At 35.1% G+C, this 24,236-nt stretch overlaps 1 protein-coding gene across 9 annotated transcripts in view; it reads left to right on the top strand.

Moving 5' to 3' along the window:
• ARMC2 (armadillo repeat containing 2) overlaps nt 1-24,236 on the top strand; it is a 98,071-nt gene that overhangs the window by 52,073 nt on the left and 21,762 nt on the right. For all 9 annotated transcript variants that reach the window (XR_016464418.1, XM_090135902.1, XM_090135903.1 and 6 more), the window contains 7 exons: nt 1,989-2,059; nt 3,585-3,677; nt 4,851-5,026; nt 7,737-7,839; nt 9,127-9,347; nt 14,219-14,364; nt 16,750-16,849. Coding sequence is in view for 8 of the 9 variants with exons in the window: in XM_090135902.1 (XP_089992028.1) it covers nt 1,989-2,059; nt 3,585-3,677; nt 4,851-5,026; nt 7,737-7,839; nt 9,127-9,347; nt 14,219-14,364; nt 16,750-16,849 (910 nt within the window). In the remaining variant the exon portion in view is untranslated. The remainder of the gene's footprint in view (nt 1-1,988; nt 2,060-3,584; nt 3,678-4,850; nt 5,027-7,736; nt 7,840-9,126; nt 9,348-14,218; nt 14,365-16,749; nt 16,850-24,236) is intronic.

Genomic DNA, 24,236 nt, shown 5'->3' with positions numbered 1-24,236 from the left:
AGTGCAGCAATCTCCTTTTTACGCGTGCTATGTCCATAAACCTATTGGTACTATTGTTTAAGAAAACACAGGTTCCAACCAAACTTTTTTCTTCCCCCCCCCCCTCCCCCTCAAGTTCAGACTTTGATATGGTCTTTCCCTGCATTGCCCATATGTATACTCTGTATCTGATAATTGTTCAGGTTATCACATCCTTTCCTTCAGTGTCTCTTCTATTCAGCTCATTTTATATCCTACAAAACTTGTAGGATTGTTTCTGTTGAAGTTTCTTGGATTCTTCCTATGGATTAATGTTTTAGGGGAAGAGAATAACTTTTTTCTGAGGAAAGCAAACTCTAGACATCTGTATTCATGTAGGCAGGTAGTGTCACCGTGCCTGCATATCGTTGTTGTTATTCTGATTTCTGAGTATATCTGTACTAGATGACTGAAGTAATTATTATTACCATACTTATTTGGTGTCCTTTGCTGAGGTTATAGTCTTCATTTCAGGGAAAGCAAAACCTCAGAATTGTTTTGGAAAATTCTGAGGTTTGTAGAACAACTCACGTAAATGAACCCAAGTGTTGATTTGTATTAATACAGTAAATTGTATTTAACATGTCCTATAGAACCATGTTTCTTAAACTATGTATTTACACATGTTGGTCTGTTTTAGGGATGCAAGTGCTTGTCTATTTTTTTTTTCCATCTTTCATGTGTTGCTTCCTTAGCTGACTATGAACTGCTATACATGAGATGAAAGAATTTCAGGGTAGTTTGTATAAGCATTTGGATTTTAGAGAACTTTAATATTCATGCTCTAAAGGAAAGCATGACTCACTGTTAGCCATAATGAAGTGAATGTTCCTCTGTAATATGATTGCTTGGGAAATTTTGACTGATAGCAGTCAGCTTTCCAGTCTCTTTGATAGGGAAGTGATCTTACACGAGCTTTGTGTTTTATTCTGTCTCCATCTGTTGATAGGATGATTTACAGCTCTGTCTGGACTGGCAGACAGGATTTAGGGGGCAATCCAGCAAAACGCTTGAAAAACAGTTTAGCTTTAAGCTTTATAGCAACTAAGTTAACAGGTTAAAAAAAAAAAAAAAAAAAAAAAAAAAAAGAAAGAAATAATGTTGCTAACACGCTTCTATTAGCCCTAAAAGGGAATTTAGGGGATTAGGTTGTATTGGTACGTGGACTGTAAATGGAATAAGGAGTGTTAAATTAAACATGTACTGAAGACAAACGTCTTCGTCTATATAACTTAAGGGAGGAAAGATTTCTATTTTAATAGTAAATCAATAATATATTTAATAATGTATTTAGATCAGTGTTACTTGGGTGCATAGGCAAACAAACAATACATTTATCAAAGATGTATGTAGTAATTTCATTTGGCCAATGACTAATGATGTAACCAACTAGAATTATGGTATTACTAACAAACAAACAAAAAAAGAGATAGAACAAAGCATGTTTCTTTTACTAACAAAACTAGTGACCATTATACAGTTAGAAACAGTTCACATGCTGAATTTACATTAAGGTTTATCAAAGGGTTTATTTGAAATTCTTCTAATTAAATTTCCTAGAAGCGTTAATTCTATCAGAAGAAGCAGTTGTCCTTGTGAATGAATAAACCTGCAGTTTCAAATTAGTTGAGCTCATATTCAGTTAATGATACTGATGATAAAAATTGATTCTCCGAGTTTAGTTTGGTTAGCTTTCAGTCTTACTGTAGAAGTTGAAATGTGTTAGTTTGTATTCCGTAAGGGTGACCTCTTGTGGTGTAAATAAGTCAGTATTTCTGAAAGAGCTTTCTGTAATACATACAGGAAAATGTTGTTTTTATGTGTCATTTTTAATGAGCAGGTAATTAACACAGTAGTAAAAAGAATGTATGTTTTCCAGTTGGTTAGCAATACACAGATCTTGTATTGCATTTGAAGTAGGTGTTGTATTCTGATGTACATTCTGTGTACATGTATGTTGTTTCTTTTAGTAACCAGATAAAAAAGCATGGCATGGTTGCATCAAAGCCAAGGAGTATAGACTTCAAGAGAAGATTAACAGGTACTTCATATAAAGCATTTCAGTCTCCAAACCTCCAGCCAAAAACCTTGTTTTTCTTTGTTACTTCTTCTATTTATTTATTTATTTATTTATTTATTTATTTATTTATTTATTTATTTATTTCAGATGTGAACTACATTCAAACATATATAATCTAAATATTATGATTTGGAGATTTTTTTTTTCACTGAACAATATATTTGGTTTTCTAAATATATTGCATTTTTAGTGTTGTTGGTGTACAGGAACAACGTTCAAGAGGTTTCCATTAACACTTTATCAACTTATCACTTTGTGTAAGCTGACATAGCTGCCTGGAAATTAACAAAGCTTTGTCCTACTACATTAGCTGAAGAGTCTGGATTCCCTCATAGAGATGCATTTTGCTGATTTTTACAGAGCAGATTTTAAATATTATTTTCTGAGAACTGACATGTTTCACACATCTCAAGTGTATATTTGAGAGTCTGATATGCCAACTTGAAGTTTTCTACTTCACTGTTACTTTATTACTGTTTTACTAGAACTCAGCAGATGTGTGATTCTGGATCATTCTGACAAAGGCTGTGATGTGCTCTTCTTCCATTTACTTAAAGTGGGAGTTTGCTATTTGCTATTTGAGGCTTTATCTTCTCCATTTACAAGCCTTATAATTTATTTGTACTATTTCATAGGTAGGGGTTGGACAAGAAAAATGGAAATGGTTTTACTTCAAACTTTGTCATGCTTATTGGAGGCAGGGCATATTTCAGATGTCTGGAGTTTGCTATTTATCTCCCAAAATACCAACTGTGCTACAAACAGTCTAACATGTAACAAAAGAATAAGAGAGAAGTATGTATTTTACCTAAACTTAGGAAGATTTTAAAAACTGATTGTGTGAGGTGGTTAGAGTTACTAACAGAATGTAATAAGTAGTAAGAATTTGTCCCTTACTTCTCATTTGAGTCTGGTCTAGTGATTGGCAATCCTGGACATAGAAGGAGGGTTGAAACTAGATGATCATTATGGTCCTTTTCAACCCAGGCCATTTGATGATTCTATTAGAACAAACTGTCAGCTAATCAAGCTTAGTGTAATATTGTACATGTGTACTAGATACAATTGTTACACTTAGCGGATTGTCTGTAGTGTGGATGTTTTTAACACAGAATAAGCTATCACAGGGATACAAAGCTGAAAAACACAGTGATGTAAATGTAGTTGTTACCTTCCAGTTCAGCAGTCAAATGAAACATTAATGTCAGCAAACAGAAACAAATCTGGATTTATAGGGCAGCTTTATATATCAAAACATTTCTCCATCTAATTTTGTGCAGAACTCTTGTTTTTGAGGAATTGTGAACAACAACAAAAAAAGCTTGAATTGGTAGAATAACCCAGAGTATAGCAAAATCAGACATTTTTAGCTTGCTTTTTTTTTTTTTTTTCCATGAGTGATGAATGAAGTGTTTGTAATTATTTATTTGTGTAGAAGTTGAAATCTTCACTGAATATGTGCTTCTGTTTTGAATGTATTTTGAAGGATTAGAGGATGATATGAGAATAGATGAACTGGAAGAGGAAAAAAGCTTTTGGCATGTGAAGGTTCTACCAATTCTACAGGAACTGGAAAGCGGTGGGTAACACTGTTCTTGAAAGTATGTATTTTCTGTTTTACTTCCTGAAGGAAACACAAGACTCATTTATTCATTTACAGAAGAATAACTGTAGTTGAACTATGTAGTCATTTATGCTTTAATATGTTCAGTGACTTAGCAGTGTAAAATAAAAAACACTGGCTAAGAGAACATCTTGTCTAATGAAATTAGCTTGTTTTAGAGGCCATAGCTCTACCAATTGAACAGTCAGTGATGAGGTAATAGTTATAAAAATAAAGTACTTCATAGATTCACTATTTTAAGCGTGGGCAGTATTGGAAGTCTAAACTAAGTTTAGAAAAATGAGGAAGTCTCACTGAAAATTTCCCCTTGTACTTAAAGTGTTAGATGACTCAGAAAAGTGTACAGTGACCCAGAATACTGAAACAAAATTGAGTAAATTAAATAAGGCTTGGAAGATTTAACCCTGAAATCCATCTTTATTTAAAAGTTTTTTTCAGTTGCCCTGTATAAACATTATGTAGAATATAGAACTAGTTTTGTTTTTACAAGTAGTTAAATGTAAATGTTGAATAAAGGGTTTGATTCTACTTTACAGTATCTTGAGCAGCATTCATTATAGTATGCTACAGATTAGATTTTTTTTATTATTTTTTTATTTTTTATAATTTTGCAGATGTAGATAAGTCTGGAACACTTGTACAGTTCTGAGTGATTCCCAAACTATATTGTTATTTTAAAAAGGCAGGATTCCGTCACCTGTAACTGATGTGTAGAAAAGGCAGCTGTCAGAGAACTTGAAAACAGCTGTGCAATTCACCCTTTCCTTGCTTAATGCTGTTACTGTGAAATGGGAGTCGCTGAATTAAACTTTTTCATAGTGACATGTTCTTTATAGGTAAGCAAAATATTATTCAGAGGTAAAATCTAATTATGTCCTTCCTGTGAAACAATTGGAACTAAAGAAAATCATATTTTTGGCCCCTTTTCTTTTTGAAAGGCCAACATATAATTGTTTCTAAGAACTGCATTATCATCTTTGAAGATCTGTTGGTTGCCTTATTTTTGTTCTTATGCAACGCATTTTTTATTCTGTTCTCCTGTGTTTATGTCTATTAAGATGCTCTGGAAAAGATGACAATGATTATTATTTTGCATTTTTTCTTTCCTTTCCTTCTCCCTTCAATTAGAAGACAACGTAGAAAGTCTTTGTTTGGCTTGCACCAAACTCTATCAAGTCTTGAATGAAGGAAATATGCTTGGAAAAAGATTTAAAGGAAGAAGTATGCTTCTGAAGACATTATATAAACTTGTAGAAATTGATTCAGATCCACTTTGCCTGAAGCTGGCAAAGATTATTCTGTCTGTAAGTTTTTCAAAATGCTATTTGGTAGAACGTGAAGCTTAAGCCTGTGAACTACAGTTTATATCTATCTTTTCATTTCATCCTTCTAAAAGGTGTTTAAACTAACAATTTGCTAATTGTGTTTTCTTGCCTTACAAATACGCCCATTCATTCAGATGGGCACCTGTTGGAGCCTATATTTTGCAGAGAAATTGCATCTGGGTAAGGAAATAGGGACTCAAAGTATGGTAGTTGGTGTACCGTGGCTGGCCTATTTCTTTTGCATGGAAAAGAGATGGTGTCCTAAGCTGAGATACATATACTGGGATTTTAGAAACAATTTAAAAAGTTAGGTCTGAAATTAAAGTTTAGTTTTGAATAGTTTTGAATATATTGACTTCAAACACATTTATCTGAAAATATTAAAACTTTTTTTTTTTTTTTAAATAAGTAATTATAATTGTCCCTTTCTTTGTGAAAGCTGGAACAGCCAAGGACATTTTCCAAGGTCAGATAATGTTAGTGGCAGCCCTCATGTTAAATTACACTTCTAAGGTTTTTGTTATCATTTTGTATGATATCTGTATAAGCAAGCTAGGGAAACATGGTCTAAATGTAGCTGATAATTAAGGGAGATGAACATAAGCTGGAAAATTCTATCCAAAGAGAAGTCATTTAAAGTACATAATGAATAGAAGCCTGCAAGTATGTCTTAAATAGTTAGAGATCTGAAAATCACATTTGATAGAGACCATCAAGTTTGTCTGATGTGGAGTAGAATGAAGAAAGTTACATGCTAACTCTCTCCAATTATTTTTGAAAAGAAGGGAAATAAACTGTTTTTCCAACATCACTTTGGAACTGTGCACTAGCGTAAGATATCTAGGGTAGACTTAGATTCTCATTGGAGGCACAGAGTTTGATTGTGAGAACTGTAAATGCCTTAAAATAAGATTTTAAGATAGAGCCAGCAATTTTCATTAAAAAAAAATCAACAAAAGCAAACAAACAAAAAACAACAGAAGGAATGGGATGTATCCAAAGGCACAGTCAAGTGATTATTATTATTTTTTTTTTTTAAGAGAGATGTATTGGGATTGAAATGAGTAATTTATGCTAAAACTAAGGTATAAAATCAGAAGTAATATAAAGGTAAGACTGAATTATTAGTAGAATTTGAAGTAGACAAGTGCTCAGTTTTATAGATGTGCACTGATGTGAGTCAGTGGTTTGGTAAGTGATTGTTTTGAATTCATCATTTTTGTTGCTAGCAATGTCAGTGTGGTGACAAGTCATCTCTGCTTTAAGTGTGACACAACAGGTGTGTGCTTCTAAAAGCTTTATCTATTTTTCATTCATGGTAAGGTGAGTCACCGTGGTGCCACGTCCCAGTAGTTCCATTAATGTTGTTGTACTTGAGAAACTGATGGTAATATATTTTTCTGCAATATTCCATTCTGTTTAAGATTCCTTTTCTTTTTATAGATTTGTGATTTACAGAATCACAGTATTTCTATGAGGAGCAGGACAGTTAGTCTTAGCATCAACACTATACATTGAAATCTCAATGATGCTATGTTTTTGTGTATAATCAATAGACTAGGGGCTTAAAATTACGAAAAAATGCTGAAATCAGCGCTTAGCTTTAGCTTATGTTACATAGTGTGATCTTGCTTAAACATATGCATTTCCTTAGGAGCTGTCCTTTCACCCCATACAGACTGTTTTTTCTCCCTCAATAGCAATCTGCATTTGATTATTTGTCTGATTTTTATGAAAGATTATATGTAGAATCTTTAATAATCTATATAGTTTCAGGCGTATGATTTACCTTAGGAATTAGTACATCTGTGCTGACTGAGAATTTTTAAGAACTGAATTTAGTCAAAATGTTGATGTGTTTTAAGATTTAACATAAAACGCTGGCAATATTTCCTAATATTGCTGGTTAGAACTCTCACTTAAGTTGGTGCTCTTAAACCTTCTAGTTCAACTTCTATTAAGTTGGATATTAAGTATATGTGGACTGTCACTACTGAAGTGATACCACCTGGCATTGCATTGTAGACATATTAGTAATTCTCTTCTTTAAGTTGATATACATTATTTTTATCAAAAGATATATATTCAGATACTGCATAGGTGTTACTTGGTGCTTGAAAGAAATGTTCTGTTATAAACATTTTTTCCTTCATTTTTTCCATCTTTCCTTTTTCCATCTTTAAAAAATCCTGAGCAGCAGGAATTTGCCCTTCAAAAGCAGAGACAGGAAAGAGATTGTCATTACAGATCTAACTCTTGCTTTCCTTTCTTTCAGTAACCTTTAGAATGTTGTAAGATCTTTTCTGATACCTGAGAATAACTTTGGTTACAAAATATATTGTTGCACTGGATTTCTTTGTTATATGGCCATAGATGCAGAACCAGTGAATCCTGTGTGCAATTTCTTTAGAGGAGTGAATTAGAAAAAAAGATGTACAATCATACTACCTGCAGAAAATACATGAAAAGCTTATATATAATCTGTTATTTCAAAGTCAGTCTCCACAATTTGCTGAAGAGAGCTTAAGCTAGCTAGTGCCTTTTATTTTTGCAAACTTTTCAGTGTGGCTGTGTATCCTATCATGGTTTTAGCTGGATTTTAAGAGTTTTACTGTGAGAATGCAGTGTCTGAACTAGTATGTATGTATTAGTTGTAGTTCTTATAATTCTTATGACTTTTTTCTTGCAGATGAAAGTGGATGGAAAAAATCTTCTCGGAGCCTGCAAGCTTGCGTTTAAAGTTTGCAGGAATGGAAAAAATGACTACCTCATTCAAAATGATACATTACTAGGTAGGTATTTTCTTATTATTTATATCTTAGATGTTGAAACATCCACTGTCTTCTACCTCCTGCCCCTGAGTAGCACAGGGGAATGGAGCAATTCATAACTGGGTTTCTTTCACTCCTTCATGGTCACCCTCTGCCCCTGCTCCTCGAGCTCCTCCATGTGGCTGCATGTGGAGACGTGCTCTGCACAGTGCCCATGGGCTGCACAGGGACAGGCTGGTCCTCCATAGGCCTCTCCTGGAAACTTAATTTTCATGCCTGGAGCACCTCCTGCCCCGCTGCACTGACCTTGGTGTCTGCAGGACTGTTTCTCTCACATTCTCCTCTCTCCCATCTGCTGTCACACAGCAGTTTTTCTTCAATCTGTTCTCCTTGAGATGCACCCAGCATCACTCATGGCTCAGATCTGGCAGCAGTGGTTCCTTTTTTGGAGAAACTGGAGCTGGCTCAGATCTGACATGGGGCAGTGCTGGGTTTTGCCCACACAGGCCATTCCTGCAGCATCTCTGCTACTGAAAACTTGCCATGTTAACCCAATGCAGAGAGAATAACTTCAGAAATCTCTGATCTCAAATAAGGTGTGAAAATATTTCTATTCAAGTGGATGGAACATAGGAAGAAGTATATGTAGCTTTCAGTCAGTTACAAGAAATTCAAAAATATGATATTGGCTAGATTTGCTTATTTAAAATACACCTGCCAAATTCAGAATATCTCTATTTGAAAAAATAGACTAGGTTTGTACTAACAAGTGTTCATTTAACATTTCAGGTGTCTGACAGTGCTGTCATTAGGCAAAAGTACACAGTAACTTTATCAGTATAGAGAGTAAAGCTAAGGATTCTATGGACAGACTTCAAGTGTGAGATTTGAATTGCTCATCTGTGCTTTTTAATGCTCCATGTGAGAGTCTTTAACACATTTGATTTTTCAGCAAGTAAAAAGAATAAACCCCTTGGAATGTTTAAAGTGTCAAACACAAAATTCCAGGCATAGATACTTTTTCAAATCTTGAATGAAGAGTTTAATGATTACCGCAGTGTGTTTACAACCAATGCTGGTTCTTCAAGTCTGCAGAGAAAGAACTTAGGCCTTTTCTGTTATTCATCAATAATTGTTCCTTGGTTTTGATCCAAATACCCAATTTTTCTAGCCCATTTATTGGAAAAGTATAGAAGGATTTCAATAAGAGGTTTTTTTTTTTCAGTTGTTAATCTTTGTTGACTGAACTATATAAAACATTAAATTATTATTATTCAGAAAGCCTAAAATTAACAATTTTTGTTTTAGATTGTTTATTGGAGGTCCTGAGAACTGAAGATCTACAGAAGAACAATGAAGCTATCCTGTATTGCTTGGGAGCTATAAAATTTATGTCTGGAAATGCAGTGCTCCTTAATGAAATGGTCAACAAAGGAGCTGTCGAAATGTTGCTGCAGTTAATGAAGCAGATTAATAACATAAAAGAAAATGACTCACATTTCTCCAGCTTGAGCCACCTATTAGTCCAGGTTAGCATTTACTTTCATTTCTAAAAGTAAACATTTCACAGGGAAATAAAAAACTTAATCAGAGGAGATAAGCTAACCTTGTGCACCACTGACAAGAGTTGTGCCTGCATTTGAATAGAATTATTTTTAACAAGTTTACATTAAGTTGTTCAGCACCAAAACTGAATTATTGCACATATTTTCAGTAGTTAATTTTACTGGCTTTGGACATTCTGAATAAATAGAAATATTTTTAGGCATTTAATTAAATTTCTGATTATTACAGTATGATGCTGACATTATTCTGGATCTTGCAGTAAATAAATATGTTCCCTTGTAAATTCTTTAAATTGTAGTAATAAATACAAATGTATTCTGCTATGCCCTAGAAGATTAGGAAAAAAAAAAAAAAAAAAAAAGCTTTTATTACAAGAAAAATGCATTAAAAAAAAAGTGTAGGAAAACACATCTTCATTGGTTTGACAAAGTGCTTTTTTCCAGAAATAGAATTTAAGGAAAAGGCCAATAATATAAAAGCCAACAGTAGAACAACTTTTTTGAAGGCAGCAGACTCAAAATTTCTGATAAGGTAATCTTAGTGAGTGATGACTATAAAGAATAGTCCTTTGCTCTGAACTGTTTAAACTGAGGTGTTTTAGAAAAAAAATAAAAATAAAATGAATTGGTAAGTACATCTTAAGTTATGCATAGCTTGTGGGTTTTTTATGTATTTATTGAAAATTTGCCAACTGGATTTGTAAAGTATGAGGTAAAGATTAGCCAGTGGGATAACTGAGCTACTGGCCTTTCACAGGGAAATGGATTAGATGGTTTTCTGAAACAATGTTTAGAGAAATCTGTCATTTAGCATAGCCACTTACAAACATGGGATTTGGTACTTGAAATTAGATGAGAAAAAGAAGAGCTTATACCATCACCTTACTCTTACTGATTTTTGTTTGTTTTAGTGGAGCAATGTCTCTCCATAAGCGTGTATAATCTTTATATAAACATAAACAGACTGGGTGAGTTTGCGAACTGCAAATTAATGAAACAAATGAATCAGTGTTTTCAGCTGGTTGACCTGCTGTCTGAATTTCCCTGCAACTTTGCAGGATTGCCTTTTCTTCCTTTCTTCTCTATCTCTTCTGTAGTAGCACAGTGATTCCTGCTGCTATGGAATTCCTCTGTGACTTTCTCATGCCATTTTCTTTAACACGTGTACGTAAAAGTGCACAATTTATTCTGTGTCAATTAAATGTTCATCACTGTAATAAATACAAGAACAGCTCCATTTTCAGGGATGTAGCATCGAAGACCTCTTCTTCAATGATCACATCTTGAGAATAAAGAAAACTTTGGGCCGTACTTAACTTCTAGCAAAAGATCAAATATGCAGTGTTGCACAGAAATAATGAGCAAACATAGGTTTTCAGGAATGGAGGACAATTACATTGGAGAAGAAAGGAATGTTAAATATTCACAATGATCTCTGAGGGAGTCTCTGCTGGCTCTAAATCCTGAAAACTCAAGCATTTCAGTTAAACGGGACTGACCCTTCATTCTTTAACTGTATAATTGCACAATCACCAGATGGCAGTGTTATACATAATCTTGCCAGCTTGTTTTTATGGGAATAAACTTTCCCTCAGATGTCTTCATTCTTAACAAAGTATTTATTATGCAGAAGTTCCAGAATACAAAAATAAAAAATGTTTGTAATAATATGTATTTTTCCTTAATAGAAGGCAAGAAACCAAGACAGTCTCTGACTCATGTTGCTGCAGCTGATCATATTCCTATGAATTATGGTAATGCTTATTCAAAAGCCAAAGCTTTTGAAGTTTCACTGACAAGACTTAACAAGTACTCTGTGTTCCTTAATTGAAAAGCAATTAAATGTCTTTCCCTTTAAAATGTCTTTCCCTTTTAAAAATAGCATTTATCTGCTGTTAAATTTCCAGTTTTCATGTATTTGATTTTTCACGTGGCAACATGAGAATTAGAGCTGGTGGGGTTTGCTAGAGTAAGTTGTTTCACATTTCTCCATGAATCATGTTGTCTGCTTGAAGGAATTAGAATAGTTCTTGAATTTCTTTGGCTGGCTTTTGTTATTTTGTGCTTTGTTATCTTCGTATTTCACTTATATGCTAGCTGTTGTTTTTGTATTACCTGCACCATTTGTCTGTGGAGCTGTTGTTTCAGACTGGCCTTTTCTGTTCTTTCTAAGATAGTTTTATAGTTCTGTCTGAGCTTCCCTGATCAAGTGTTAGGGGAAATGAGAGTACGTTTTCAGTAACTTTACGCATATACTTACTATTGTGTTTTTCATATATTTAGTAGAGTTTACTCCTGGGCCATGCAGAGACTGCGTGATACTGGTCACTAATAGTAAAATTCTTGGTAGTTTAGGTGCATTGAGATATTAGGCTTTGTAAATGCAAAAAGGCAACGTAAAAAAAATTTTTTTTTTTTTTTTGCAATATCAAGAAATGAGTGAGGCAGTGTGGTTGGAAAATGTTACTAATGCTCTTTGAAAACAGGGCTTTCCATAAGCAGTAATTCTGAGGTTGTCTGATTTCAGATGGTTTGGGAACATATGGAAGTTCATATGACAAATGATCTCAGGATATTTCTGGATATTTGTAAAATTTTAGGAATGCTGTATTTGGAGATTGCTGATAAAATGATGGGGTTTTTTTCATTTAAATAACAAAAATCAAGAATTACTCCATTAGAAACTAAAGGAACTGCTCTAATAAAATAATAACAAAGTAACTGCTGAGTAAAGGAAGAAGTGCAAAGTTGTTCTTGATACTTGAGCTGAGACAGTAAAACTTACAGAATTTGTGCTGCCATTGTGGATCTAGTGTAGATAAAGGCCCTGGTAGTTAAACAGCAGGACTGGAACATAGTGGATGGATGGTTACAATATGTTGATTTTTGTAGAGACCTTTCATGCTAGGTTTAGAGAGTCATTCTCACTGCAGATGTGTGGGTCTGTTTCTAAGTCTTTTCAGTTCTTATGTTTTTCTTTTCCACAAGGCTTTCAGCTTTGGTCTGAGTTGTTGTAGATTTGCCCTTTTTTATTAATTACTTGAGGTGGTCTTTCACTTTTGCATTGCAAATCTAGAGATTCAAAAATGGTCCCTTAACAGAAGTAACTACTGTGTATCTTTGTGGAGTTTGATAGTTTATTACCTTGATTTTTGTCCTGTGCTAATAAAAATAAATGGCCCATAAGATTTGAAGGGAGTAAAGTATTTTATATGCATCGATCACTGAAGTCTGTTTTTGAACAAATTAACTTCTTACATGCCTGAGCAAGCAGTACTTCAGCTACTTCTAGCAGCCCTTGAGCTCTTTCTCATTTTCTGTGCAGTCTATACAGTTGGTTGTTGTTTCCTAAAACTTGTAGTGATTGCAGACATGCATTTTTCATCAAATGTATTGAAATTGGACAGAAAATTTAAAAGTAGTTGGAAAATGGTAGTGTTGTGCTTAGTACCCTCTGAGCAAAAGCTGCTCAAAAGCAACGATGTAACCTGCTCTTTGACAGATTTTTCTATAAAATGATGAATTACTTCTCACCAGACAATCACTGCAGTTCAGTGATATATTTCATTTCAAGTTTTATGTGATTATGAGCAATTGGAACACTTAATCTTGGCCTGACTTTAATTTTGTTGTTTCTGGTTTTGATTTACTGTTAACTTACCTGTCATTGCTTGTTTGACATTGGTACTTGAATACCCTTGTTATGGAAGAGAACCAGAGCATCTCAAAATACACAGCAGCTGATTCATTGCATATATGTATAGGTGATAGAATATTTCCTGTTTGAAACTCCTTGAAATAGAGCAGTATCTTCTGAAAATACTTAGATTTCTCCAAAATAAACTTGGACCTCAGCTTTTCATTTTCTATACTGATTGTACGCTAGATTTCTCCTGATCTAGGTTAACTTTGAAATGTGTTAATCAAAGTGAATAAATTATATTGCCTTTTAAAATCAGTTCATCATTGTTTATAACTCACAGTTAACAAAATATGTGTTAGATGTCAATAATTTACAAGACTTAGATGTAAATTTACAAGATCAGAATAATACAATCATAGAATGGCCTGGGTTGAAAAGGATCACAATGATCACCTAGTTTCAACCCCCTGCTACGTGCAGGGTCACCAACCACCAGACCAGGGCTGCCCAGAGCCACATCCAGCCTGGCCTTGAATGCCTCCAGGGATGGGGCATCCACAACCTCCTTGGGCAACCTGTTCCAGTGCGTCACCACCCTCTGTGTGAAAAACTTCCTCCTAATATCTAACCTAAACCTCCTGTGTCTCGGTTTAAAACCATTCCCCCTTGTCCTATCACTGTCCGCCCTTATAAACAGCCATTCCCCCTCTTGTTTATACACTCCCTTCAAGAGCTGGAAGGTCGCAATGAGGTCTCCCTGGAGCCTGCTCTTCTCCAAGCTAAACAAGCCCAGTTCCTTCAACCTTTCCTTATAGGAGAGTGCTCCAGCCTCTGATCATCTTATACAAAATATCACTTAAACTATCCATAGCATTTCACTTAATTTTCAGTTGCTATGTGATCATATTCATGAATAGAAGATTTTAAAATAAGTGGAAGATGATGTTTTCCTCACAGGAAGAGTTTGCATGCAGGCAAAGACCGGTATCAATCTTTCATTTTCAAACATTTATTTTAATATGCACTATTTTTTTACTTACGTGTTTCTGTTAACAGTTACTGATAAATACATACCTGCAGGATGCTAACAGGATATTCAGACTGAGACCTGAGCTTTATTACATTTTCAAAACAGTATGAATTCTGTAGTAAATAGCCATGGTTAATGAATCTTTAAATATTTTATGTGCAGCTAACAGCTACTTTACGAAACTTGGCTGACTTACCTCAGACAAGATGCCAGCTCATTTGCAGTGGTGCTGTCTATGAGTTCTGTGTGGCACTGGAGCAACATATGATTGACAAGGATGTGTGCACCTACATTGTCAGGATTTTCAGGTGTGTAGTGAATACAGTTCTATTGACTTCAGCTTGCAATCAAGTCAGTGTTTCTGCATCAAGTGACCTCAATGAGAGCAGGATCAAACGCTAAAATTGGAAAATTTATTCACATTCATTGGATTAAGTTTGATTTCATATGATAATGATGTCTTTATTAATAGCAATAGAATTATTTTATTGCAGGCATACAACTTAGAGTCATTGTCCCTGGTAAAAATGTTTTGTTGCATTGTGTCACTCTTTATTCACACAGATTCCGATTTTTAAAGTACCATTTCTTAAATATTAGAACTGTATAAATGATTAGATATGAATCCTATTTTAGGCCATGTTTTTTAGGAGGTCTGTTTAGTATAAAATTCACAAGGGAGAAAATGTGATCCATGTTCATTATTTTGAACTTTTTACAGAATGTTTGAGATTAATCTGTAGGATCAAGACTTGAGTGTGCAGATGGAAGTGCTGAAAGAATCTGTTTTATGAGCAGCTCAGAGGCTTCTTCCCAGCATGTGCTTTTTAGAGGAAAATTGGGATGAGTGAATCACTCCATAAGTTTCTTTTGTAATCTGAAGTTGAAAAGCTCCCACTTACCAAGCACAAACTTGCAATACCCAGTGCTAAATGGACTTGGACTTGAACAGTCTGAGGATTTTGTACAAATAGTGGAATTAGTTGTTTATTTATTTAAGGAGAAGTTGGATTATAGACACAATTTATGAGTGCCATTCTGGTTGAAATATTTGCCATTGCTGCTTTACTACCTACATGAGTCCTGTTGCCTATGAAACTATGTGCGTTGAGAAGCCGTCCAGCTATGGAATCTTCCCCTTGTTCAGTTCCTCCAAATCATCTATTGCATTCTCCTTGATAGATGAGATTGAGCTGCACTTTGAAGAGCAGCTATGTAAGGGTCTCTCATTCCTTCCTATTCACAGGTAAAAGCAAGTTAGGTCTGATGTCATGTATGCTCCCTGTAAAGTGTTCAGATGAACTTTGCATACTTAAAGGGAGTTTATAAACAGGAGGGAGACATGATAGGACAAGGAGATTTCAATCTAAGGGGAAGTTAAAGTTAGGCATTAGGAGGAAATTTTTTACTTGAAGTGGTGAGGCACTGGAACAGTGCTGCTCAGAGAATCTGTGGATGCCCCATCCCTGGTAGCATTTACATTCAAGCCCAGGTGGAATGGAGCCCTGGGCAGCCCTTGGCAGTGGATTGGCATTGGATGAGCTTTAAGGTCCCTTTCAACCTAGACCATTCTGTGATACTGTGAGTTGTCTCCCCAACCCCCTGCCACTTTGTCCACTTATGTTTCTAAATTTGCTACTAAAAATGAGTAGAATTCTAGCAGGGATCCCAGCACTTTCAGCATATTTCCTTCTAGGGAGAGAACATTTCTTTTACTTGGTAAAATGCCATGGAAATTGAAGCTGGTTAGGCAATGGTTTTGTAATTGGACTGTAATTCTGACAAGGACATTTACTTGATCTAGAATTCAATGTGGAGCAAAAGTAATTTGTCTTATTTAAAGTTTCCTGCTGCTTCAGTTTTTGTTTTTTTCTTCTTCTTATGTTCAGTGAACTGCAGGTTCTGAAGATAAAAATTTGCCACAAAATGAATTTAATTAGCTTCCTGGAAATTGCAGTCTCAGGAAAAAAAAAAAAAAAGTTCTATGCAGTATGGAACACAGATTTAAATTTTCTTCAGCATCCTAGTAATACAGAATAATTATTCTTTTTTTCTTTCAGTAACTTTTACACAGCTTCTCCAAAGAGAATATGTTCCAATCTATTCAAATTCTTCATTTCTCCAAGTTTATAAGTCTTGCTGGTAATTGAACATCAGCACAGATGTTTGCTGGTTTTGACTACATGGGAAGTAAGACATTACCATAGTAACTGCAGTATTTCTAATATGACCAAAGCATGTCTGATTCTATTTTTTGTAATGATAAAAATGAGCAATGTAAGACTGGAGCAGTTAGGGAAAATGCAGAGATAATATTGTGACTGCAAAAATATCTGATTTCTATGTTTGGTAGTGACAGACATGCTCTGTTGGTGCTGTTGCAAGCATCTATTACCATATGTTAGGAAGGGAGTCTGACTTCCCATTTCACCTTAAGCTTACGGTTCTACTACGAGCTTGTTGTGTCATAGTGGCAGGCAGGTTGGGAAGCTCCTTATATTTATTTGTTTCCATTATTCACACTCTTATATAACTGCATGTGCCCCTATTAGAAATCAGAGTATTGGCATTCATTTGACATGTTGGAAAACAGAGCTCTGAGAGTCAAAAGCAGAGTGATTTTTTTTTTTTAAATCTTTTGTGGGAAAAAAAGTGCTTTCATTCATTTGTATGTTATTTTTGTATCTTTGTAGCAAACTTTCTTCGTACAATGACTTCTGTGCAGCTTTAGCGGACTGCTCCAGATGTTACATCTTATTTTTAGCCCTACTAAACAAACACCAGAAGCAGCAGGTCAGTTTTTTTTTTCATCTCTCCATTTTTATATATTAATCCTCTGATGTGTCTGTGCATTATTGTGTGTAAGCCTGTTTTCAGTGACCTACTTTTAGGCATTTTCCAAATAAAAATTTTAAGTGGTTGATGGCATTTTAAGTAGTAAATAATTGAAATGAAATCACTTAGATTAAATATTCAAAGCAATACAGAGGATAGACAGTTGATTCATTTATTTGTTGGTCGCATATGTCTTTTAGATACTTAATTGTTTTTCTTAGTTTAAAAAAAAACAACTTTTAAAAGAAAATAGTTTATTTGTGTATTTGATAGCAGGAAACTAGGGATTTCTTCTGCCTTCCTCTCCTACAAAAGGAGTGTGAATTTTCCAGAGCTAAACCATTTCAAAGCAGAGGAAAGCTTGTTTCTTGGTAACTGCATAAGGTATCAGAATGTCTCTCTTCTGTTAGAGAAAACCGTATACCTGTAAGGCTGCACTGGAATCTTGCACCTAGAAAAACATGTTTAGAGTTTGTTAAAATGCCTCATCCTACTAGCTAAAATTATATGAGTATATTTGTTACCGGCTTCATTAGAACTTGAAGGTTCTCTTTCTCTATTTTCTTGCTCTACTGTAGAGATCTTTCTTATGTTTACTGGAGCACTAGGCTCTGGGGACTTGGTGTAGGATCATAGTTTGAAAGATTGCCATGTTGGTAACAGCACTGCGCCCCATTTATGGCAAATTACACAGCTGCATTGCCAGGTAAGATTTAAGAAGAAAACTTTGTAAAGCATAAATATTTCACAAGTGGACTGAGGTTTCAGAACATTGAGCATAAAGATTATTTTTAGAAGTAAAGAACTTTCTTAGCTGCTCCAGTATCTAAACTGAACTGACTTGAGTACATTTAGCTAGCCTAGCCTACACAATTTGACACAAGTTTAGTAAAGTGTGGTCAATTGTTGGAAGGTCCTTTTTGCTGCTGTTGTTAAAGACAGTTAATGAAGGTAATGATATCAGCTATGCTGACTAATTTATTCCTTCTTTTGCCAAATACAAAAATTTCTCCCTTTCCTGTTTACCTGCCTGTGTTTTCTGTGATAGTACATACGGAAGAGAGAGAAAGATTAATTACTTTTATCTGCTGGTTAACGTTTCAGCAGCATTCCTGAGTATTTCTGGGTTCAGACTGCTCTTGCACTGTGTAGTCTATAAAGACATTCAGTAAAGGACTACATAAATAATATAAGAAATCTTGAGGATGTTATGTTTTACTAGATTTGTAGCACCTTGTGAGCACTGTATTAAAATCTCAACAAATGATGGTCCTATGGGAGTAAGGGCTTAAAGTGAGTAATATCTTCCTTTCAGCCTTCATCTGTAATTTTAAAAGGAAATGTTGACTTGATAGTTTTGTGTCATAATGAATTCTAGGCTCATATATAATTTCAAAATTTTTTCAGGTAATTGTCAGAATTTAGCTTCTCATTTGTCTGCTTTCTAAAGTAGTTTTGTCACAAGATTAGCCTTAGTTTTTATATTAAACTGTCTATCAAAATACAAATTAGAGAAAAAAGAACTTGTATATTAGAACAATGTAGTTATTATATTATGGTGATTATGTTTGCAATGTCTTAAGAATAGTTATTTCTTAACTAGAGTTTTTAATCAAGCATGCAATTGCCATTTGTCAGCTTAGTGAAACCCTGCAGCATCAAGAAGAGGGCTGTGGGTAAGGCACCATTTTTTTTCTGTACTGTGTAATAAACACTTGAGCTGTGAGAAGCATGAGTGCTTTTCCCGGGGTACAGTTGGCACTGCTAATCCTGTAAAATGCTGACAGCTAGTGAGTTATAGGATGAGGTGGTGTCTGTTGAAAAGTAAACAGCTAACAGCAGTGTGGGTAAAATTGTTTGCTGTGGGAAGAAGTAAAGAGGAGAATAAATCAGCGTTATTAACTCAAACCATTCAAAATCCTTAGGACTGAAAACTGATATGTTAAGAAAGAGGAAGTGTGTGTGTTTTGAATTTTAAGGTTGCAAAGTTCATGTTTTTTATTTACTGGCAATCATGACAGCTAGGAACATACTGGGGAAAAAAAAAAAAAACACCAAAAAACTTCTCAAGTGCTGTGACTTTAAAAATAAACATTAAATATTGTGAAAACAAAAATGTGAGCACTGGAAATGGGACTAATGACTTGCTCCCACACCATACACTGAATTCCACAGCTGCCACCCAAATAGTCTCTGTTCTTCTCACCATGCTGCAGTTCCAAGTCTTTTTAATTTTTTGTTCAGCCAATGCTCTCTCTTGAGTAAAGGAGGCAGAAGGAGTGGGAGAGAAGGAATTTATCTCTGTGAGAAAGACTTTGAAATTGAGATGGCAGGACTTGCTTAATTCCATGTGTCATAATATTAGGTAGGGAGAGAAGTACTGAGGATTGAATAAACTGGATCTGCAAGGTAGCACTCGGGAGTTTGGCATTGCTTTTCTGGGCATCTGAAATGTATGTTCTGTTGGACCAACTTGTGGTCAGTTTGGAGCTTACTTGTGTGAAGTAATAAAAAAGTCCTTGGTGGTTGCCAGATGCCATGAAAGCCTATCGGAAGTTTTCTTGTAGAGAGAGCATCTATGTTGTAGAGTGTGTTTTGTATGCTTCACTTTCTACTCTGCTTTGTAGTCTGGTGTTTTGGCCATCTCCAGGAATCTTTGAAAAAGGTGCTGTTCCCCTTACCCAGATCATTATCATCCGTACGCTTTTCAGATAAGCTAAATAAAGTTTAGTGTTCTCAGTTTATGGTTGATGATATAAGTCATGAAGAGGCCGTGCTTTTGGAACAGGAGGATTACCTAACCAGGGCAGTAGCTTCTGTCAGTAGGCCAGACACTGCCTGAGCTTAGGTGGCCTTTGGAGGCCTGCCAACACTTGTGTTATCTTCTGTCAGAACACAATTAAGAGTTTGTTTTCATTCTTAAGTGCACAAATGCAGGGTGATGCTAAAATTTGCATGGAAGGGATCTTGTATTTTCAGTGAAGAAGAGTCTCTTTATACTTCAGTTTGGCCTACTCTTTCTAATTAGAAAACATTTGTGAAGCATCTGCCATTACTAGATGCAGCAATTGCCTGCTAAGTAAAAGAATAATCACACTGAGTCTCATGAAAGGTTCATCCAGCCTAGTATCTATGCTAAACAGTGGTGAAAATCAGATGTCCAGAGGACAGCAAAACCAGAACAAGACTGTACAGTACTACCCTTACAAACTTTCCAAACTTCCAGCTCTTCCCAGATTGGAAAGTTCCTTAGCCAGATGTGGTTCTCTTGTTCAAAACAAAATTCAGTGGTGGTCTTTTCCACAAAGTTCTAGTCATCCCTGCAGAAATTGTTATGAAACTATATATCACACACAAACTTCTAAATTCCTCAGCATCCATTGGTGAGGAGTTGCTGTACTAGCTAACTTTTGAACAAATTATTTTTTTTGAATTTGTTTTTGAGTTTGGTTTTTACTATCTTTATTTGATACCTTGTGCTTCTTGTTTTGAAAAGCTGAGGAAAATTTAATCCCTGGTCATTCGTTCCATGCTACTTCTAACTTTTTTGACTTTTCATACAGTCTTTGAGTTCCCTCTTTTCCATGCTAAAAATTCCTTGTTTAAGAGTCCTTGCTTGCTTAGTGATTTCTGATATAGATTCCATACTGTTGTGCATCCATGTAGTGTTTCTCTGAGCTTTTTACAATCTTTAGTCCTGTATCTTTTTTGAGATGAGGGAACTAGAAGTAACTGTTCAGATATGACTAGATGATAGATTTCCATGCTTGCATAAATTTGTTTCTCAGCGAAGCTAAAAATTTGATTTGTTTTTTTGACCTTCTGTGAGTACTACAACTCTGAGGAGAATCCAAAAAATCTCCCTCCAGGTGGTTATGGTTGGTTCAAAGGCTGTAATTTTGTCTTGTTTTGTTTCACTTTTATCCGCGTTTGAATTTTGTCTGTTATTCTATTACCAGTTTATGCTCTTCATTCAGCCTTTGTCTTTTCCATTTTGAATATCTTACTGTCATCAACAAAATCTACTGTATCACTGCTGTCACCCACTTTTCAGTGTTTTATGAATATGTTGAACAAAACAGGTCCCATCACAAAATTGGGTGGAATTCTAATGGTGCTCTGCAATTGCAGGAACCATTAATTTATTGTTTCCCATCCTCTGAACATTTATTGGTACAGAAAATTCCCCTCACGGTATTACTGCTTAGTTTCACTAAGATTTTGGTGAGGGACCTTGTCAGAAGTTTTCTGGAAAGTGAAGTAGGTTCTGTCAAGTGGGTCTCCTTTATATCTGTTGATCCCTTCAAAGAGCTCAAGAATTGGGTGTCAGGACTCAGGAGTCTTAAAACTGATTGCATGTATCCGACTGTTCACTAATTGATTTTTCTTTTCAAAGGTTTCTTCAAATTCATCTGGTATAGACATCAGACTTGAATCTCTTGGATCCCTTTCTAAAAGTTGATTTCATGTTTGTTACCTTTCCAGTTCTGAGACATCAAGGCAGTTTTGAGTGAGAGGTTGCTCATCACTGTTAGTCATTAATCTGTTTAGTTGATGAGTTAGAACTCTTGAGTGATTATCCCTTCCTGGTGATTTGTCACTGTTTGTTTCATCAGTTTTTTCTTTAGAAGTTTGTGATCACTTTGGTTTTCAGCAGATCCTCCGATGAGTCTTCCCTGGAGAAGACTATAGCGTTGAGATCTACTCAGTTTCTTTCATAGGGGGAAGAATCAATGCAAGGAATTCATCTAGCTTCTCTGGAATTACATTTTCTTCACTGGATGCTCCTGATCATCAGTTAGTTCTGCCAGTTCTGGCAAACATCCTGATACTGATACGCATGAAATGATTTGTTATTATTTTTGTATCTCTTGCATCAGCCAGTAGAACTGCACTAACTAACAATTATAATTTGCATGCTGTTTCACCTGATTGATTTAACAATCAATTTGTCACAATTTACTCTATTAAATGAAGAATAGATTGAAGTTGCTTTGTCAGCCTCTTTAAGGAGATGTCCACATTTATTGGGTTCACTCTGCCTGGATCTGCACAGTTTTATTCCCAAGAGCATCTACCAAGGAGCAAGCATCAAATGAGTTTTGTGAGCAAGCAGACTTCAGCTTGTGAGAATTTTTTTTGTCTCCCTCTGAAAAAAAGTTATGCTTTTAGGGCTGTTTGAGTATCCCTTTTGCTCTTTGGATTGCTGCAATTGGGAAGATTGCTATATATATTATAATATATATATATATATATATATATATATATATAGGGCCTATAAATGCAGAGAATTTCTCTGTTTTGTTTCTAGCATTATTTATTAGGGAAAGACTTATCTGTGTGCCCTGATTGACCTTTCTGAATGTTTTTTTGCCTGGCTTTTGGACAACTTTGTGATGAGCTCCCAGGAACTCAATGTCTGTTTCACTCAGTCATAAAACCTAATGACTTAGTACAACCAGAGACTCTTAGCAAGAATCCAGTGATGCAGCCATTTTTATTTCAGATTTTCAAGTTCTTTTTCTTAAATGCTCTGAGAGTATTACTGGCACTCTGCTCAGTGGCATCATCAGAGATGCTGGAGATTTTCCATTTTTTGTCTTAATTATTTCTGTATTTTAGGGAGAGGAAATATTTGTATTTTTGTGAATAGCTTTGTCCCTAAAGAAATGGCCATCACTGCTGTGTTTATTGAGCTTCCATGACTTGCTTTTTCTTGCTTTTCTCTTCTGTGCTATCCTTCGTTTGGGATGAGGACAGCTGTTTGTATGACTACATGATACATCAGCTCCTAGAACCAACACAGCTTCCAATAATCTTAAGAATGGAGGGGAAAAAAAGCCACACTAAAAGAACCCATCCTTTGCTGGGTTATGATCTATATCATTCCCCAGTCTAGTTTGATGAACAGCCACACAAATAGTATCTGAATCACAGATAGTGAGGAAACAACATGGGGCGGGAACCAAACTGCAAATGGCAAGCAGAGTGGGTGCTAAAATGCTTGGCAAGGTAATCCTATGAAATGCATTTTGAGATAATGTGGTACTTTTCTGCTGTGTTTACAAATATGTATTTTCAGTTATATTCCTTAAGGCATGAAAGGGACACAGAAATTAATCACTGGAAGAAGAAGAAAATATAAGATTCATTTTTCACAGGTTTCCTGCATATTTGTAACCAATCATTCATTCTTTCCTGAATATTTTTCCAAGAAAGAAATATCCATTTTACAATAAATATTATGGCAACCTGCTGATAAATCTGAATGGCCACATAAGGTCTTTCTCTGCAGTATAATTTTTTGTGATGGTGTGCTGAGTTGATTGTTTATTTGTATTTTCTTAGTACTCTGTGATTTATAATTCATTTATTTAGATCCAAAAGCAAAAAGAGGTAAGTAGAGTGCAGAAAATGTGATATGGTGAGGAATCTAAAACTCTGTAGTCAAGCAACCTTCATTGGCATGTACTGAATGGAAACCAAATGCTTTGGTGTACCAGAGGATACAGCAGTGTAAGTGTAATTACTGGATATGTGAACATTAGACTAACAGATGATAAGGAGGTATTACTGCTTGGATAACAGATACTCTTAAAATGGGCTGAAAGCTTGCAAACAGCTCTGAAAAGAGCTATAAAAGTGATGAATTTATTTGCTTAATTGTGGGGTGTTTTCTTTGGAAATCTAATAAATGTCTAAGATCAGACTATTAGCAAGTTGCCTATTTCATAGAATTGTAAAGGAAGGCATTTTTATTCATAGATCGTCCTTTAACTTAGAAAGGTGATAGCAAGAAATAGTGGTTGAAGCAGTAGAAATTCAAAGTAGTAAAAGAAGCAAGATTTTAACCAAGGATACCAGTAATTATTAGAGCAATACTATGGGGGATATAGTTTTCAACTTTTTTCAGTTAGTGATTTCTGAATTATTTTTCAATAGAGCATTTACCCTGCTTTTCACCAAATGCTGTTCTGTTGACAGAGTGATTACTTTGTTACCTTTCCTAGATCTCCAGGTGTTGACAAATGTAAGGACGTGAGCTCTTCATTGCTAAAAGGCATTAAGTGTGAATGAACCTTTATCAGAAAAGGTTACTTTAACAGGTTTTAGGGTATAAAAAACTATTGGATATTTTCCTCTGGTTTGTGGTATAGAGAAACATGCATTTCTGGGCAACTTGCTGTAGGTGCTTCTGCTTGAGCAATGGTTTGAATGCCTGTCACTGAGGTAAAGCCTTTCCTCTCTGCTCTTTGCTTCAGGTTTCTCAGTTAGAATCTTCTTAATTTGCTTTTGATACTTCTGATATATTCTCTTTCTCTCCCACTCTTTTTTTTTTTTTTTT

This window comes from Phasianus colchicus, chromosome 2 (assembly GCF_987193195.1).
Source record: "Phasianus colchicus chromosome 2, bPhaCol1.hap1.1, whole genome shotgun sequence".
NCBI lineage: Eukaryota > Metazoa > Chordata > Aves > Galliformes > Phasianidae > Phasianus > Phasianus colchicus.
Note: the sequence above shows the minus strand (reverse complement) of the source record. Positions and strands in the feature narration are given on the sequence as shown.